An 18664-nucleotide genomic window follows, 5' to 3' on the forward strand; every position below is an offset into this window, starting at 1 on the left:
TTTAGTGCCTCAGTGGTTAGCATGGCACCTTTCCTTTCCATCATGGTGGCCTCTATGATGCTCCAGGATAAATTGTTTTTGTTGTGTTTCTGGTCAATTTTCCACCTCGCCAGAAAGCCTATAAAACAATTGATCCTGGAGTGTTGTAGAGGCCACCAGGATCGAAAGTAAAGGCGCCATGCTACGCACCTATTGGGTCACAAAAAGGTCAACAGAGCACAAATATGAAGTTTGCATAAAAAGTTGCATAATGCATCTTTAATGTCATAAAATTACTGGTTACCAAAGCGATATGAAATGACCATGCAATACCCAACCGAGCCATTGAGTGTCAGTAGAAAACTACGACAATATTCACAATAAAGCATCCACATTGCTAATCACTAGGGGGTTTCCTGACATTTTATTCACTCTTAGCGGACCTGTACAATTTGAACTTACAGCCCTTGGAAAAGTAAGAGCAAAGCAGCATAATAACACCACCCCAGGAACGGACATACGAGGGAAGGTCTAAACTTTGTACATGTTACTGCTGCAATTTTTAAATTGAAAATTCACCTGTACAGCATATACAGTTTCAAATTTATTTGATAATTATCATTCCTGCATAGGATTTTGTACATTGCAGTTTTTTTTCTACATTTGGTTATGTTGTGCATTTAATGTTAAGTATGCGCCCCAATCTACACTTGTATGCTACACGTTACATTCTCATGGCTACCTCAAATTAAAGCCTAAACATTGGTGAACACAGAACAAATTTGAAAACCTTTGTAGTCCTACGCAAAGATGACAGTGTTCTCACAGTAAATTAACTTCTAGCAGCTCATTTATTCGCACACCGGGCAAGACCGTGCTTTTATTTGATAACTTTCCACACAGGACCGCCGAGTCTCGTTCGGCCCTTTTAAGGCTTTCTCCAACTGAAATGTCTGAACAGTCGCGTATTCTTCAAGGTACAACTTCAGTGCTTGTGTCTGTCCAGTCACAAGGTCCTTATATCCATTAAGTGTCCTCTCCTTCGATCAAGCCCTGGTAAACAATTACAAGCCCGGCACAGGTCTCCTCCCACGGCCGGATTACAGTTCTCCTTTTATTTGTCGGAGATACTTGGTCTCTGTGCCTTTGGGCTTCAGTAGGAGATGATGCTGGAGGGAGCAGGTGCAGGCATGGTGGCGCTCATGTGCAGGTTTCCTGATGAGCTGGACCTCCTCATGTGGGGCAGCAGGTACGGGTCGCTCCCCAGCTGATGAACATCAATGCGGTCTTCCTTCCTGTATGCCAGGCACCGTCTGATAAAGGCCTATGGGGAGGAGGAAGAGATGTTAACTTTGTGGACATACCGTACTATCATTCAAGGGAAGTTTTTTTGGCATACCTTAGCTTCATTACTGGAGACAGGTTTTACAGGAAACTGTATATCTGTAGCTTTCAGTATAGTGTTCTCCTGAAGGATGTCCTGTTGCGACTGATTGTGGCCAAAAGGCTGAAGGAAAAAACAAAAAAAAATCAATTGCATTTCTTTGTCTAATATCCACAAATGTAAAAGCCTCTTTGGAGATCTAATGTGGTCTAATGGGATTGTGCTGATTTTAGGAAAAAGTAGATGCCAGCTTGTTATCAAGTGACATGATGATGGAACCCATTTCTTCCCCGTTTTACAACTTTATGCTGCAAAACAGTTTACCATCACAACACCAACAATAATACTGTTTTTACAATATTCTATTCAGAGGAAAAGGTAAAGGGCATTTAAAAGTTGACATGAACAATCTGTTGCACTTTTTGTACCTTTCTTCCATAGAGACACTGGAAAAAGATGACACCCACAGACCACACGTCGACCTTATTGGAAATTTTCGGTGGCTCTTTACCGACCACAAAACACTCAGGGGGCAGGTACCTGGAATTTTAGATTAAAAAAAGAAAAACTGTCACTTTTTGTTTGTCATCATCAAAATATCTTGTAATAAAGCGTTTAATTACCAGTATGTCCCTGCCCCTTGCGACGTCAGGTCCATCCCATCTACACCGTAGTTGTCGTCATCCATGATTTTTGACAAACCAAAGTCTGTGATTTTGATCTCTCCACAGGCTGTGCCATCCACCAACAAGATATTGCCTACATTAGAAGAAAATAAGAATTAAATACAAGAAACACATGAAGTTGAAAGCGTTTGTACACCGCATTACCTGGTTTGAGGTCATAATGGATGATGGGGGGTTTGATGTCATTTAGATATTTAAGTGCATTCACTATTTGCATTACTATAGACCGGGCTTCCTTCTCAGACATTAGCTTATGTTGTTTCAAGTAAAAATCCAAGTCGTTGCCATCGCAGTACTCCATAACGGTGCAAAACCTGGACAAACAAAATAATGATCACCAAGATGTTGAAGTGAAAGGAAATGAGAGGAGAGAAAGGAACGCACGTGTCTGTGTCCAGTGAAAAGTAGTCGTAAAGTTTGACGATGCGAGGATGGTCCAGCTCCTTGTGTATTCTGTACTCTCGACATGCGTGCCTGCGGAGAAGATGGTAATTATGCTTTGATTAGCTTCCCAAGCAGGAGGGTGCAGGTGCTGAGCGCGGCGCCGATAGTGAACCATTCAAGCTTATGCAGAAAAACAACAATCCACCTGCAGCTATGCTCATTGGAGCAGGAAATCCATCACAACGTATAAAACACCAATTACATACTGCAGATGAGGCAGGGGCTTATAAACGACTTTGGTCCAACATACTTGTGATAGTTCTCCTTCTTCTCCTCGCGCCAGTTCTTGTTAAGTTGGTGTATTTTCACAGCAGCATACCGTTGCTCAATCAAGTCAAAAGCCTGCATCAAAAACCAAAACGGACTGATTGCAGCGGTGCCTTTAGAGTTTGCCATCTTCATGAATTGTGGAAAGATTGACTTACCTTGTAAACTTCACTAAACCCTCCTCTACCTAAAAGATGTAGGAGCAAGTATCGCTCATTCAGCGTTGGGTGGTCTTTAAATCTGAGGAAAGACATTTGACAGATATTGAGCGGATGGTATGAGCAATATACGATCGATTCACAATACTATAATAATGCAAATAAACTTAACATTCTGATTCAATAATAAGGCATGTCTTCAATAAACAATGCACTGTCATCACAATCTTTGCCGAAGATTTGATGTTATAGCGATCTCCTCTCCATTGCTACGCCGCCCATGTACCGTATTTTGACACCTGTCCATCAGGACCAGCATTGAAGCTGTGGCAATCAAATTATTTTCTTGTAGTACAGTAAACTTCTTTTGGCACCATAGATCTACTTTGTAAACGCGACATTTGTGACAGAAAAACAGACCCCAAAATATGGCACATTTTCCTCCAGTGCAAACCAGGAGGTCAGAAGCTAAATTAGCACAGCGCTAGCATTGCCGCTCCGCCTTGTTCATGTCTTAACTCTGATGAATTATGAACTCCGGCTCAGATGTATTTCTAATTAACTCAAATGAACAATCGGGATGTGTGGAAATACATTAAGCCAACTACTGAGAGGTTTTACTGCTACCAACTCTCTACATCTATCATGGTAGTGCAGCTTTAACTATTGGGTTAGTGCTAGACCATTGAATCCAGCCAGCACTCCCCCCAGGGACACTGCTGTGGTTCGCCACTGTTCATTTCTTAAACCTCTTTAAGCAAATTCTGACCAATGCAGCCGTCTGGCCATCACAATGTGGCTCTCATCGAAACAAAACATTGCTTGTAACCCAATTGATCCTACCATATAAACGTTCCCTGTGATTTGGAATGAATCCAATTGACGACTTTTGTGTTACCAACAGCCCAGGAGAAAGTTTTAATTTTTAATGTAAAACCTCATTAAACCTTATTTAATTTTAAAAACTCTTTAGACTTGAACATACTTCACTTCTTCCTGAGAAAAACAAAGCATTACTCAGAATCACCCGTTCCTGTCCTGGCGCATGCACCTTGTCTCAATGTCAGAGCAGTAACTGTCAAAGGAAGGGCCTCTGACTTACTGTGAACTGTCTTCGTTATTTATTCTCTTCAGCTCCCGAATGTGAAGGTTGCGGACTCTCTCCAGACGCTCGAGCTCCGCCTGGATCTCAGCTTCTTCCTATAAATGATTCAAGCGCACAAACACACAAACGCAGAGAGCAGCTTCAGAGCAGCCACTACAAGGAGCGGGATCATCAAAACCCACTAGTACACAGCTGACTAGTCCCACATTAAATATTAACGCTCATCGTGGTGCAGAGCTTGTCAGGGAAGTCTGTTCGTCTCAAAGACAATGAAACAATCGCCTGCCCAGACATCACAAGGTTTACTGTCAGAAAGGATGAGATTTTGAGCTCAGCATATTTGATGGAACTTCCTCAAGACTATGATCTACTATTCTACCTTCTTGTACAGTTGCCCGTCAAATAACCTTTAATATAAATATCTGCAAAGGAAACATGACAAACCTTTTTGAGATGCCCAAGTCGAAGTTTGAAAATCTCTTCCTGTTCGTGGTACTCTGCTAGTGTCAGCCTTCGTATGAAACAAGACGCGCAAAGACAGCAGGTCAGTCAATTCTGTCCCAAATTGAAGACCATCAATCATAATACAAGTACTTACAGCTGAGGTAGACTGGGTTTTAAGAAGGGGTCATTCTCTGCTCCATTCACTGCCTTGGTTTTGCGTTGCTTTGGCTCGGAGTTTGTGGTTGGCGACTGGGAGTTGCTCGTAGATGGAGGCTTCCTCTTGGCCAGAAGTTTTCGTTGCCTCTCGATGTCCTCCCTTTGCTGGTTGATCCACTCCTGCTGTCTGCAAAGTGAAGGGATTTCAGGTTAGAGGAATATATATATCTGTTTTTGGATGTGCTCCGTTTTCTAATCCTCACTTGACAAGGTTCTGGAAAGCGTAGCCATCCGTCCACTGCTCTGTGAACGAGGCTCCGTGCCGCACAGTGGTGAAGTGGCCCAGTCGCAGTCTGTCCTGCATGCTCTTCTCCCGACAGGCCTGCTTCTCCTGGGTGCTCTGCAGACAAGACACAGTTCTATATATCCCCCATATCTGTGCTCTATTAAAGCACTAATCGCGCACTTACCTTTTCAATGAGCAACTTCTTACTCATAGTGATGCATTTATTCAAGCGTTCTTTGTACTTTTCAAGTAATTTCTGTTGTTCATCTATCTGCCTTCTGAGATCACAGTTTGCCTTCGAGAGGATAAAAAAAAAAGTCGGCTTTTTTACTCTGTGACATGTGCAATGCAGTCCCAGTAACATGGCGTCGTCTTTCGCTTACCCGCAGCAAATCGTCTATCCTGCCCTCTTTCTTTTCAAGGTCGAGGTTTTTAGTGCTTTCAAGAGCAGCCAACTTCAACACCGTAAGGTCAGTCTAAAAACGGGTGAAGCAGGGACGGTTTCAAACATAACACTTTGTTTTTCAACACACTAACCATGTCGATTGCACTCACTTGAATGGACTTGACTGCGAGTTGCTTTGGATGAGTCATGTGGTCCATAAACGACAGGTTTGTGGGAGATGAACTGTTTTGCCTAACCTGGAAAAGGGACATGTGACACCGTTTAGTAGAAGTGACGGACGGACACCGCCGCAAAGTGAAACGTACAGAGGGACCCTGAGCAGAGTGGGAATGCGAGTTCTGGGGAGAGCGGATCATCGGCGGGAGACCTCTCACTGGACTGGACCCATTTCCTCCCTGGAACTGGAGCCAGACAGAAAGGAACAGAGGACATCATTTTAAAAATCATGGTGTGTTTGTAGACGATACAGAAGATGTTAAATGTAAGTCTTATTCCAGGGACTTACATCAAAATAGTCACTTATTTTAGGTCCCCGCACGGTTGACTTTCCTACAAAAACGGAATACTAATTGTTATAAAGTAAAAAAGCAAAAAAAGTTCATCAGCATCAGTCTTTTTCCAACCTTGGCTGCTCTCTGATTGGACGTCAGGTTTTCGTTTTCTTCCTCTGCTCGTTTCAGACTTTTTCTCCGGGGTCTGAAAGACATTTCAAATTAAGAGTCTGACTTAAACATCTGCTTTTGTGACCAACAATTAATGCATGTGTGAGTGTATATTATACCGAATATGCAGGAGAACCACCTCTTTTCATTTCTGAACCCTGAGGATAGAGGGATGTCATCAGGTTAGGGGGCATATTTTACATTTTTTAGGAGGGAGGTACATTATTCTACACATTAAGTGTCAGGGTGACTATTGGGGAGAGAGTCACTCCTTCTGTACCTCTGACTCCTTGTCACTTGACGATCCCAAACTTCCGAAACTGTGATTAGAACACTCATTGTTGGTCAAACCCTACAGTAATGAAAAAAATATTGTTGTGAAGATGTTATCTTGTCTTTGGATTTCATTACTCCTAAACAATGGGTGGCACTCACTTTGGTTCCCCCGCTCTGGCTGCCAGTGCTGCCCCCCGTGTTGCCACTGACCCCACCCATGAAACGCGCCTCCAGCAGCTCCTGCCTTCGAGGGTCCAGGCTGTGCAGCTCCTCCATGGTGCCTGCGGATCAACACATTCACAAGTCTCTATGAGTGCTCAAAATGTCAGCTATAAAGTGCAAGATCGGGATACGTTAACAGGCGAAAAAGCGCAAGAAACTAAGGCACTTTGTCACTTGTAGAAGAAAGTACAACTTAACATTGGGCCGCACAGTTTGTAAATATATTCTGGCTGCAATTAGGTTTAAAAGTAAGATACGAGTTACTGTGCTCAGTGAAAACCGGTCCAGGAGCTTTCACATTTGAAAGAAGACTAACATATACATACACAGTAATACAATGATCATGTTTGTAGCGGTCTAAACTACAAAATAAATAAACCATGGAGACACTAATATCTTCTTGTATGCACTGAATATTATGCAAACAAGATGATATTACAAGACTGTTAAGAATTGCGGTTCTGCCATCATTTTATCTACCTTTTTATTGTGCAGCTTAGACTTATGGGCGACACTTGTACCCCCAGCTAAACTAAAAAGATGACATCATTATCGTACCAGTCGCAATTCAATGACAGTCAGTTGGATGGTTTTCACTGCAGGCCATTGTGTGGAAAAGGGGCAATTATTCAAACCGCAGAAGCTCTTAAAGTTCATATCTCGAAGTTGAAAAGACACAGAGGAAATGTCTCAGCGCAGTGTTATCCGGAGAATCCAGGAGCAATGTTTCAACTGCAGGCAATGATGAATGCAGTGCTCCTGAGGGACTGTTACGTGAGCTCACTGTGTTGCTGCAGACTCACTCACTGCTCCTGCTCCTGCCAAACCTGGCCTTTAATCAAACCACCACCATTTTAACGTACAAGGGGCCTGCAGATCCGTGGGGCACTGGAGATGGAGGGACTTGGGGGAAAATCAAGCATAGGCGATTCGAATTCATTTTTTAAAAGAGATCTACTACGACGTGGAGATCCAATGGCAGATTTTCCGACAGGTATTGAGATTAGATTACGTTTTCACATTTTCAAAACAGAATCCACTCCGCTGTACATATTTTACCCATGCACAAGATCTTTGACATTTGAGAGAAGACAGAATTGCATTGCATTTCCGATCATGCCTGTAGAGGTCTAAACCACAGGGTCAGCAGGTTTTTAAACATAATCGCATGTTGTGAAGACAGAATATTGTACTGGCTAAATATTGGCAGTCTTTGAGATTTGCTAATTGCGGTTTTGATTTGCAATTCTGAAGCCGTAACGTCAACACCGGAAGACCCTTATTACACAAATACTACAATCTAAAGGTGGACTGATTATTCAAAAGTACAATATAACGATATGTTGTGTACAAGAAGGCAGAAGAAAAGGTAATGCGAGAGGACAAAAACATAAAATGAGCGGCATTTGCTTAATTTGATTTTTTTTTTTAAAAGACGGGTTCGCAGCTAGAGTTACTGAAAATAGTTGTACTAGCAGGTGATATAAATCGGGTGAATATAAATAGCTATGACCCAAAAATAGAGTCTTTTTATAACTTTTACTGCAGCCAGTTCTACACCTAAAGCGGGATTACTGGGAGCCGCATGTACACGTCAAACAAGTGCCATCATTAATACCAGTCTCTAACATAAAAGGGTTCAGTCCATCACTCAGTGTACGGTGATAAACCCAGAGCAGGAGCCTGTTGATGTCACTCTGGTCACAGGGGCCACCTGTTCATGGCAGGAAGGGTTCAAATCTCCTAAAGGATGGGTTTAGACGAACAATTGAAGAAGGAGGAGGATGCTTTTGAATAAAGTCATGATGAAGCAAGCTGCTGCAAGAATCCATTACCAATTACTGTCAATCAATGGAAGCAGCTGAGAGCACACACTGCTGTAAAGTTCTCAGATGTGACAAGTGAAAACTCTATGTTCAGTGCTGATGAAGTCAGCCCGAGGAGTAATGGCACTGAACTGTCTCTAAGCCACCAGACCAACCACGTCCAGGTCATCCACCTGAGAGGAAACTGCACTTCCACATCCCTCACGCCATCTCCACTAACAATCAGCGTGAGGTTTGTTGTACTGGGGGTCAGATGAGGCTACCTGCCAGCACTGCAGTGGTATCTCTGGCCAATAACCACGGCGTGCACTGGACAATACCTGGACAATTACACAGCAGTGCAGTGCATGTGATTAAGGTCATGCACACAGGTAGAGTAAAGAGCGATCTAACAGTGGACACATCTGCCACAACAACAACGACTGCGTCCACAATCGTCTGATACACAGTGTTTCGTGTGTTATCTGACCAGCAGATCATTAAATGTCACGAGAGATGCACGTTTAGCCCAGCACATAACTTTATATCGACACAACTTGTGCTAGTTCTGGAAACGGGAGTGTGCTGAAGGAAGGATGCGCTGACAAATGCAGCCCTACATTAGCCATTATCAACCGTTTTCCATCACAATACACGGGTCTTTCGGCTTCTCATCGGGCCTGAACAGATAGTCCTCCTGTGTCTTCAGTGCTAATAGCTAACAGCCAAAAGGCTCAATGGACTTTGGAGCTGACAGTAACATTAGCTAGCAAGCAGGTTTCGCCAACAAACATTGCTCAGTCCTTGCAATCCATTTCGCGCACATCCTCCGATTAATACACCCGACAAGCACAAAGAAAGCATGATGCCTACTAAAATATTTGACAATACCTTCCCGGGCCTTCACCCCTGCCGTGGTATGTTGCAGAAAAAACAGTCGGCTTCGGGGACGTGCAGGAGAGCTGGGACCAAAGATGGCGTCCCCTCCAAACTTCCACTACTTTGGACACTCATCAAGCTACTTTTCGTGTAAAGATGCCGTTTCGCGCACCGTGAGTGTTTATCACTGTGAAAATCACCCAGCAGTGCGACGGACTTTCGTGTACAACGACAGAACAAGCAATGCCGAGCCAAAACGTCTTCTTTTGTCTATTTTAGAGCACAAACCTATTCACACCTCAACAGTGCGTCCTGCTCCACAGCCACCTCTCCGTCTTCAAGTGGTGGCCCATGAAACGTCATGCATCGTGTGCAAAAATCTTATCGCGAGGTGATGCACTTTTCCTCACGTTAATGTAAACAAGGGGGCAGAATATGCACAGAATTTCAAAGACATTTGCTGTGTTACAATGGGCTTTCCCGACAAATAAACACCTGCACACACAGTCATCTTTGCCTCGTTGCTCACACTTTGCTACAGTGTTTTCATAAATAAGCCATTTAGGGTCATGCAAGTTCATTAAAAGAAGAAAGCAAGTCGTGTACAGTTGATAGAAAAGTAATTTTCAGGAATATTGAAACTTTGTCTGAGAATGCAAAATTATACACAAGATTTTACAAACAAAATCTGAACAATAGCTTTTATTAAATACAAGCATTGCATTTGGACAATGGGCACCAAAAATGACACTGGCATACATTTGTGCAAAACATTTATTGTATAACAGAATAAAAATAGTCATAATATAGTCATTATGTTTTCCTGAATTTACTTTGCACCCACACTCGCCGCATTACAACTTTCTTTCCCCTGTTTACTTGTAGGCGCTGGTCCTCCAAGTTCTGAACTTCTTCTAGTCCAGCGTTGGTAAATAAGTTATGAACCTCTTCTGTTGAAGATATTTAGCAAATGATGTTGTATTTAAAGCCAACAGTATTTTTTTGCATGAAGGTTTCGGAGTTACAAATACCTTTAGTAAAATAATACACACAGGTTCCATCTCCCCGAGTGTAAAAATTCTCTGATAGGCAGCGACCTGGGCAGAAACAACCCATACAGAAGAAGTAAAGCAGTAAGAAGAAACACATAATAATAATAATAATATATTGCTTGATAAATTATGCAGAGTGTAGTGATACCTTTTTTAAATCTGAGCTGTGATAAATCATATCTTCCATAATCACGGAAAAGAAATATTCCTCCATGTTTAAGGTATGTCGATAGTCTGTTTACAACTCCTTGCATTCTGCCAAAACAATAAAGGTTTTCCCATTAAAATCTAATAACGATGCATTACAAAGGTCTTCAATGGTAGTCCTTTTAAGGCGCCTGTGATTTAGTGTTGCTGCTGAACCCGTTACACTGACTTTTGTTGTTTTGAAATGACAAATAAATCATAAAATGAATGGATGTGTGATACTGCAGTCAGTGTAGTGTGAGGTATGGACATTTAAACATAGACAGGTTTAGAGCCAAATTATATAAAGTCAAATCAAACATGTCAAATAAACCACATGATTTGGGGACACGAAAGAATGTGGCAACCTATGTTTTAATGTATAGGTGAAGTGGAGGTGGTTGAGTGAGTGTTGTGTAGATATTACGAACACATGGATGGCGCGGCTTGTGGGTGATAAATGACATGAGCTTCTCTTGTCTTTGTCTCCTGACCTTCACCTACCGCTCTGGGTGAATGGAGGAGAGGACAAAGACTGCCAGAATAGCATCCACACTCCGGGGTGGGAAGGGAAAGGGGGCCGCCTCTTCACAAATATCATGGACAAAAGAATGACACATGGAGGTATCATAGTCAGGATGGGCCTGGGAACGTGAGCTCATCGTTATGACAATATATTTTTCCACAAAAGCTTCAAGAATGTGATAGTAGTTTTAAACATGATTATTTCCTGAAACAGTAGTAGAATAGAACAATAGGAAGTAAGTGGATCGTTGTAGTTCAGGGGTCGGATTTTAAGTGTGGAAAGTCCTTTGCAATGAACAACTGTAATTTCATGACAGAGCTTTGTTTTCTCTGAAGGCTGTTGTTTCCTAATGCATGCATCAAATACAGAATCAATACATGTGTTTATAACATTATTCAGGGAAAGCATTACCTTAACCATTTCAACAGCATTCAAAGAGAAGTCACAGCAGTATACAAAAGCATCTGCCCCCCTGTAAAAACAAAAGAAAACAAAAAACAATATCAATATTAAATCTTACAATAACTAAAGTCTGAAATTGAACTGACTTGATTGTTTTCAAAATAGGAAATACACTGTTGCCAACACCACAGCCAACCTAAAAGAAAGAAAATATGAAAATTAGCAACACCTCATGGATATTTCTATTACAAATAATGAAATATTTGGCAAACCTCTAAAATCTTAAATGTAGCATACTCTCCAGGGTAAGATGCAGTCTGTATGTTATCTTGATGTTTTTCGAGAGTTGGTTCAGAGCTTGGCTGTGTGGTCCCGGTTCTCCTATTCTGGCCTAAAGGAAGCAGTTCAGGAAATTCTGCAAACAGCCACTGTCGGTTTTTAAAAAACTTATTGTGATGCGTCTCATAGAATTTCTCCCACATTTTGTCTGCATCTCTGTCAAATATCACTGTAGATGAATAAAGAGAATACATTACAGTTTCACTTTAAAAAGATAACTTCATAGAAAGTACAATAAACCTGTACACTCACCTTGTTCGTTCAAAGGAACTCTTTCACTGGAGTTTTCTTCTGTCTTGAGTCGGGCAATTTCTTTATCCTCTTCTGTCCATTGCACATGGTCCCTTCATTAAAAGAAGCAGCACACAAAAAAGTAGGACTGCAATAAATCTAAACTAAATGTACTTTTACTGCACATGAATGTTTTGTATTTGTGGAGTCTGCTGTAAAAAACAGTATATTTGGGTCTGTTTTTATCTGCCTTATTGAAGGGAGATATTAATAATGAGATGGGATGGGAGATTTCAATATTACTCACCACATATTATGTTTATAGATGTCATTGGGATTGGTTAAAATTCTTGAACCCAATGGAGCAACAGGTCTGTTGCCAGTGCTGTTTTTCCTCAAACACAATTTGCCGAGGCTCTTTGCCAGTTTGGCAGCATAGTGGCATTGTGAAGAGTGCATTTGCTGTAAATACAATGAAAACATGGATCAGTCCGGACTGCTTTTCATCATCGATCAAAGTTAAACCATGTTGGCTAATTACACTAAAGTCTTAATGCTAGTATGCAAGGTTGAATCACCTGATGACATTGGGTGAGTAGTTTATATGTTCTTGTCTATAGGTGGCAGCACTGCCCTAGATGGCGGACTGACATCATTGTAAGAAGAAGAAAAAACTCATGGCAGCTAACAACAAAGGAAGAGTTCAAATTATTCTTTTTCCCCCCTTGGTCAGTCTGTCTAGATTTTACATAAACGCTGTCTCCCGGTCTTATTCCTCTATAACACAATTTAGCAGCAGTAGCCTCTTAGCTTTGGTTTTACAAAACTGTGCTAACCTTTGCTGAACAATCCTAACTTGGCCCTTACATCCGGACGACACATTCGGAGAAGCATCGGAACAACGAAGTGAGGGAGTATGTTTGCTGTGCCTACCTGGATGCTGAAGTTTAGGGGTCACAATGGGCTGCAGCTCGATGTAATGCTAACAGTAAGTGTGTGGTTGTAAAAACGCAGATCGCAGGCAGATGGCGCTGTCCAGCAGAAAGCGCAGCCTCAACGCGGTGGATGCGCTGTACAGGAGGAGCTGCGGCGCTGCGGACTGTGGCGCTCTGAGCAGGAACAACATGAAGCTTCTCAGGGGTTTACTCCTCCAGGTTTTGCACAATATCCTTCCATACCAGCACATTACGCACGTTTATCTGTGTGCAATTTTGCTCATGCGTAAAAAACGTCTTCATGTCTAGGAATCCCGGAAATTTACAAAAGTGTGGTGCAAATCCTCCAAATCCACAATACTGTGTGAGGCTGGACATATGTACTTTGAAAATTATCAGAACTGTTACAGCTGGTGCGTTCACTTCTATGCATTATACCCTTTTACCATCTCAAAAATATAAGCTCTAGATGTAGTCTTCTGTTGTTGTATCCTTGGGCAAAACAACCTTTCTTCCTGTGTATCTGTAGAAGAAATGAATGAGTGTTTGTGAGTTTGAATGCATAACAACTGAGAAAATTTAACCTTTCTCAGTTGTGTGTGTCGTGTGTCCACTTACACGTCTGATAAGCTCTACAGGTCTCGTCAGTGAAGCACAAATAAACTGTAGTCTTCTTTCAGCCTTCATTTGGAACCGTCGTTGCTCTATAAGCTGCCCAAGCGCCATAAACAAGAGAAATTTGAAGATGCCTTGCTGTGTCAGACCCCACTTGTAAGTCATATTAAATAGTTATACATCTGTTTGAAAAGTAATATGTATGCAGTGCACTTATGAATAAACGTGTTCCCTCTGTCAGGACAAAACACTGGGAACCCCTTCAGATCAAAAACCTAATCTCCTTGTGTTAACGGCTAATAACTGGCTTTACCGCCTCTCGGCTCATACAGGGAAAGAGCTGGAGAGAATTTACCTATCCCCAAACTATAAATTTAGGTATGCCACAGATAATCAACAGATTTATGCTGAATACTTTACATTTAAGCATTGTTTACGCTTTCATACGTAGGTACCTCGGCTGGGATGTATCGCAAGAAGTTTTATTTGTGAAGTCTGTTCAAACCAAAGAATCAGTTTTAGAGCGTCAGGTAAGCTCAAAAGAAATTAAGTCATTATAGTCAGTGTTTTTTTTTAAATTATTGTTAATACATTTCTTTCACATCCTATTTTAAACAGGCTGGAATCACACATAACACATTAATGCATCTCGCCGTCTTTAGAGCGTTCCCTCTTGAGATTGTGGGCATTATGGAGATTAGTAAGAAGGTCAAGCCTTTGACCTCCATCTAACTTTTACAGCATAAAAGGAATGTGAAGAGTTATTGTAAGGTGTATTTTTCCAGGTATTTGGAAGCGGTGTGACTGATGTTGTGCTGTCTCAAGGTGTCCTTGCTGTGTCTTACAGCAACAAGCGTGTTAAACTGTACAGCTCTGAGCACATTTTTCAAAGGGTATGATTCTTGGAAGCTACAAAAAAAAAAAAAAAAAAAAAAAAAAAAATATATATATATATTTAGTTTTTACCTCTGTTTTAGTACACAACAGAAAAATTAAGTCTTGGAAAGCAGAGCTCTCTTATTGGAGGAAAAACAGTGGGTGAATTTCCTCATGGTATCCCGGTTAATATCCACATCACAGGTTTGTTGTTAGTTTCTTTCTTTTTGCAGATTATTGACCTAAATATTATTTGCTCCGTTTAATCATAATGTTTTTCTGTTGCACAGATTCAATTCCTGTGATTTTTGAGGTCTCATGTTCTAATAATGGCATCCAGATTGGTTATCCATGGCACTTTATTCACACACCACCTCATAAAAAGCATAATGGGACCTACCACATCTGTGCGCTCAAGGACTGCACACCGGTACGTTTTCTATCGCCAAACACATAACTATTTAAGTCAGTTCCGTTCGCTTTATTGTCAATACTGCCACATGTGAAGCTCAAACAGTGAATGGAAATTACGTCACCCTCCTCAAAATTGCTATATATAGAAGTTTAAAGAGGTCAATCTTTGTTACCTGTGCACTTCTTTTTGTGTGTGTATGACCCAGACCTGAACATCCTTGCGTTTTAAGATGAGAATTACAAGAACAGACTTAAACCTCATGTGGTTTGGTGTGGCATGTTTAAAAATGTGGTTTGTTCTATTGAGTTTTTGCTACTTTGTTGTTACATAGGCAAAGAATGGCATCCGAAATATGAAATGCTGCTCACTGGAGACTGATGTGATTATGTTTCATCCTGATGACACTGGACGAATCATTCATGTTGGGCCAAAATCTATTGAGTGAGTGCAAATATACTTTGTCAGTTAGTTCACATAGTTTTTTCAGTCTGGGACCCCTTCTGTACCCCCCCTTCAGCACACACATTAAACACCATATCTAACAGTGAATCCGTACTCATTAATTGCTACATTACTTGCATTCTTTAATTAATCTCGTGCTATTGTTGCGCCCCTCTTACATTGCCATGCTTTTATAATCAAATATGCAATTACATTTCTCCCTAGAGTGCTGAAAATTGTAAGTGATCTTAACAGCAGTGCACCGTCAAACATTGTGGAAGACTTCTCAATTGTAATTGATCCACACAGAAATGTAAGTTTTCTGTTTTATTTTTGTTCTAATTAACATGAAAAGAATCAATTGTGCAACATTTTACAGCGGTCTATCCCTCGGGTTACTGTGACCTCTTCGGGACGTTCTGTTAAAAGGAGATATGATCAGCTCGACGATGATCCAGACCAGGAGGTACAACAAGGCTGTAATTTCATGTGTATTGTTTAAGTGTAAAGCCAAATGTCTAGATATTATGTGCCGTGTTTTCACCAAGACCTTTCGAATGGTGGAGTATGAGGATGAGCTGGACCTTTTAGCTGTGGTGGTCACAAACGGAGAGGAAGGAGAAGGAGGAACTCAGGTTCGACTTCATGACAATCAGAATGGACGACTACTTCGAACCATCGATCTAACCGAACCTTGGGATGAAGTGAGCAAACTTGAAACAAATAATGCACAAGTGCGTTATTATTAAAAGTGGAATTATTTTTTGTGCTCTGCTTGTTCCAGACTTATCGGCATGAACTGGTCTTTGACAAAGACACAATTATTCACATTGAGCAGCAGAAGACCAACTTTGTCTGTCATGTTTACAAACTTGATACTGCCTTGAAATGACTGTTATCAACGTCATGGCGGTTGCATTGTTTATACTTCTTTTAGCCCTATAAATCATGTGTAAACTTGGAAAGCTTAACATGAGCCTAGACCATTTTTTATGTGTTTTAATAAATTATTTTTTTTTATTGCTGTGCCTAGTTCTTAAACATTTTGTGTGTATTCAACCGGCACAAGTTTGAAGCTATTCCTCATGTTGCTGTAGTTGTAAATCTCGTGACTGAGTGGTATTTTTTACATATAAGCATCAATTAGCCAACAGTAGTAATAGTTGGTGGCTAACGGTGCACAGCCGCTGGGTTTGTCTCTGTTTCAGCGCGTGGTGTCCTGCACTGGTCACCTCCTTACTCTTCCTCCTCCCTCCGCTCCACAATAGACTAATGTCTAGAAAGAACTTAGCAGACGCATATAATCCGTCTTATTCTCCAGCGCACAAACTATAGTAGTAGGTGGGTTAGAAGGCTTGTGTAGCTTCGCTGCGAGTCTTGCCTGGATACCTCGTTTGTCCCTTGTGACGCCTCTACTGTGCTGCAGGCTCTTGGTGCATCTTCAGTGTTTAAGAAGAAGAAATGTGTAGGTCTCAAATGTCTTTAGCTCATAAGTTAGCTGTTTGTATACTTAAAAAATGGGTCCTCAATGGCTAGTATGGAGCTTCTGCACTGAACCTCACAAAAACTATGTACAAAAGTATCCAGTAAAATGATATTAATTTAACACATAAACTACAAATGCACTTCACAGGAAGGCAATCACCGCTGTACCAAGAGACAGGGAGGTTGCTGCTTGTTTTAATGATAATAGTAATAATAAACTTTGAACCAATGTGGGCAACTACGCAGCACATAATATACGACTTAAAATATTTAGCCAGGTGTTCCTTTTGCATCGTGTCTATTACGAATAGTTTGCTGCAGTTAGTTGCTTACTGGTCTCTGACAAATCTTAAAGTTAAGCTACACGTCTGGATGACACATGTCTGAGTGACGCACGCTACATTCACCAACCACACTCTTCAACAACATCACTTACCAAACTCTTTTCTCCAAGTTTTGACCCACGCCCACCTCACTGTCACGTGATCAGCCCCGTCCTCCACAGATTACTCGCGACAACAGCAGCTGGTTGTTGTAACGCTGCGTAAAAAGCAAATCTATGGAGAATTTTTACCGCTTTCTGTTTTTTGTGTGCGCTGCAGCTGCGGTCGGGGTACTCTCAATTATATTCGTGGTAATTTGGGTCCTGCATTACAAAGAAGGGTTAGCCTGGGATGGAGGAGCGGCCGAGTTCAACTTGCATCCTGTCCTGATGGTCGCTGGCTTTATTTTCTTACAAGGAACTGGTGAGATAAAGTTCCACTTGTTGTATGTCTGTGAGGCGGCCCCCCTAAGAGGAAAAGGATGTCAAAAGTTATGCAAGTTTGGCTCACATCCAAGTGTATGCCATTGAAGAATGTTATCAAAGACTGTACACACCAACATGTCCTCTAACAGTTATTGAAAAGAAAGTGTTATGAAACGTATTTCCCTCTGTTTGTTCTTCAGCCATAATTATCTTCAGACTTCCCTGGACCTGGGCATGCAACAAGCTAGTGATGAAGCTGATCCATGCAGGCTTACACTTATCGGCCTTCACCCTTGCAGTCATATCCACAGTAGCAGTGTTTGACTTTCATAACAATGCCAAAATCCCCAACATGTACAGTCTGCACAGCTGGCTGGGCTTAGCAGCTGTTATACTTTACTGCCTACAGGTCTATCACCCCTATTTTTTATCATTCCACTTTGTTTCACTGGGGCTATAACTTATCAAACTTTTAACTTGTCTATCTGTCTTCTCACAGATTGTTGTTGGAGTCGTCCTGTACCTGGTCCCCATCACACCTGTGGCATGGAGAGCAGCGTTCATGCCTTACCATGTCTTTTGTGGTACATTGCTGTTTGTTGGAATCATTGCTGTGGCACTCATGGGCATAACAGAAAAGCTAATTTTCAGCTTGTAAGTTACCTAAACACAAGATTAAGTACATTTAAATATATCAATGTATTTATGATAAATGTTATACTTTATCCCACAGAAAAATCCCTAAGTATAGCGAGTCTCCACCTGAAGGCATCTTTGTGAATGTTCTTGGAGTGCTCTTGGTGGTTTTTGGGGCTCTTGTCGTGTTCACTGCCACTCGAGTGCCTTGGAAACGCCCCAATGACCAGGTCTTGCATACTCTGCATACCAACGAGGGAGGTGAGGACAGTGGAAAAGTGGGACCTTCACTGTCTGAACTATCTCATGCAGCAGATGCAGATGATACTGATGTCAGGAGAAGAATTGGTAAACTGGATGAAACCAACTGAATTCAAAAGAATAAACTGGATTCATACATATGTATTGCTGAATGTATGGAATGCATAAGCACACTCATTTGTAAGAGTAAATAATATGTAATTAGGAAAAAACATATATATATATATATATACACACATATATATATACATATACATACATACATACATAGAGATGACGATGTTCTATTCTATTCTAAATAAAGAATTTTAACAACATCAAATTGTCCCGCTCTGTTTGTGATGAGCCGCTCGTGTC

At 41.3% G+C, this 18664-nt stretch overlaps 4 protein-coding genes across 4 annotated transcripts; 2 read left to right on the plus strand and 2 right to left on the minus strand.

The window, feature by feature from the left end:
- Positions 1-312: 312 nt before the first annotated feature.
- On the minus strand, positions 313-9296 carry tlk1a (tousled-like kinase 1a). The gene is given in 24 exon segments (XM_079562439.1): positions 313-1303; positions 1379-1486; positions 1792-1903; positions 1987-2122; positions 2194-2363; positions 2434-2523; positions 2744-2835; positions 2919-3000; positions 4021-4118; positions 4468-4534; positions 4622-4810; positions 4887-5023; positions 5094-5204; positions 5293-5385; positions 5465-5551; positions 5621-5716; positions 5821-5864; positions 5939-6011; positions 6097-6135; positions 6258-6329; positions 6413-6534; positions 9172-9206; positions 9208-9251; positions 9253-9296. Coding segments are annotated over 24 exon segments (2310 nt in total). The 5' UTR covers positions 9295-9296; the 3' UTR covers positions 313-1132.
- A 676-nt stretch (positions 9297-9972) lies between these two features.
- Positions 9973-12909, minus strand: mettl8 (methyltransferase 8, methylcytidine; the record flags this gene model as incomplete). The annotated part of the gene is made up of 10 exons (XM_079562639.1): positions 12829-12909; positions 12203-12357; positions 11917-12008; positions 11598-11833; positions 11472-11521; positions 11335-11395; positions 10902-11041; positions 10360-10466; positions 10191-10256; positions 9973-10109 (listed from the first exon to the last, which is right to left on the minus strand). Exons 2-10 carry the CDS (start codon positions 12352-12354, stop codon positions 9973-9975), a joined length of 1041 nt encoding a protein of 346 aa, XP_079418765.1. The 5' UTR covers positions 12355-12357; positions 12829-12909.
- On the plus strand, positions 12676-16152 carry dcaf17 (ddb1 and cul4 associated factor 17). Its single transcript, XM_079562440.1, has 15 exons — positions 12676-12809; positions 12910-13049; positions 13140-13243; positions 13511-13601; positions 13687-13823; positions 13897-13975; positions 14064-14153; positions 14231-14338; positions 14423-14525; positions 14612-14751; positions 15068-15177; positions 15403-15490; positions 15557-15643; positions 15726-15881; positions 15962-16152. The coding sequence occupies exons 2-15, from the start codon at positions 12921-12923 to the stop codon at positions 16067-16069; spliced, it is 1530 nt and encodes a 509-aa protein (XP_079418566.1). The 5' UTR covers positions 12676-12809; positions 12910-12920; the 3' UTR covers positions 16070-16152.
- Positions 16153-17151: 999 nt separating this feature from the next.
- cybrd1 (cytochrome b reductase 1) lies at positions 17152-18439 on the plus strand. The gene is made up of 4 exons (XM_079563260.1): positions 17152-17408; positions 17611-17819; positions 17910-18064; positions 18144-18439. The coding sequence occupies exons 1-4, from the start codon at positions 17222-17224 to the stop codon at positions 18415-18417; spliced, it is 825 nt and encodes a 274-aa protein (XP_079419386.1). The 5' UTR covers positions 17152-17221; the 3' UTR covers positions 18418-18439.
- The last annotated feature ends 225 nt before the right edge of the window (positions 18440-18664 follow it).

Source organism: Gobius niger (assembly GCF_951799975.1).
Source record: "Gobius niger genome assembly, chromosome: 9".
Lineage (NCBI taxonomy): Eukaryota > Metazoa > Chordata > Actinopteri > Gobiiformes > Gobiidae > Gobius > Gobius niger.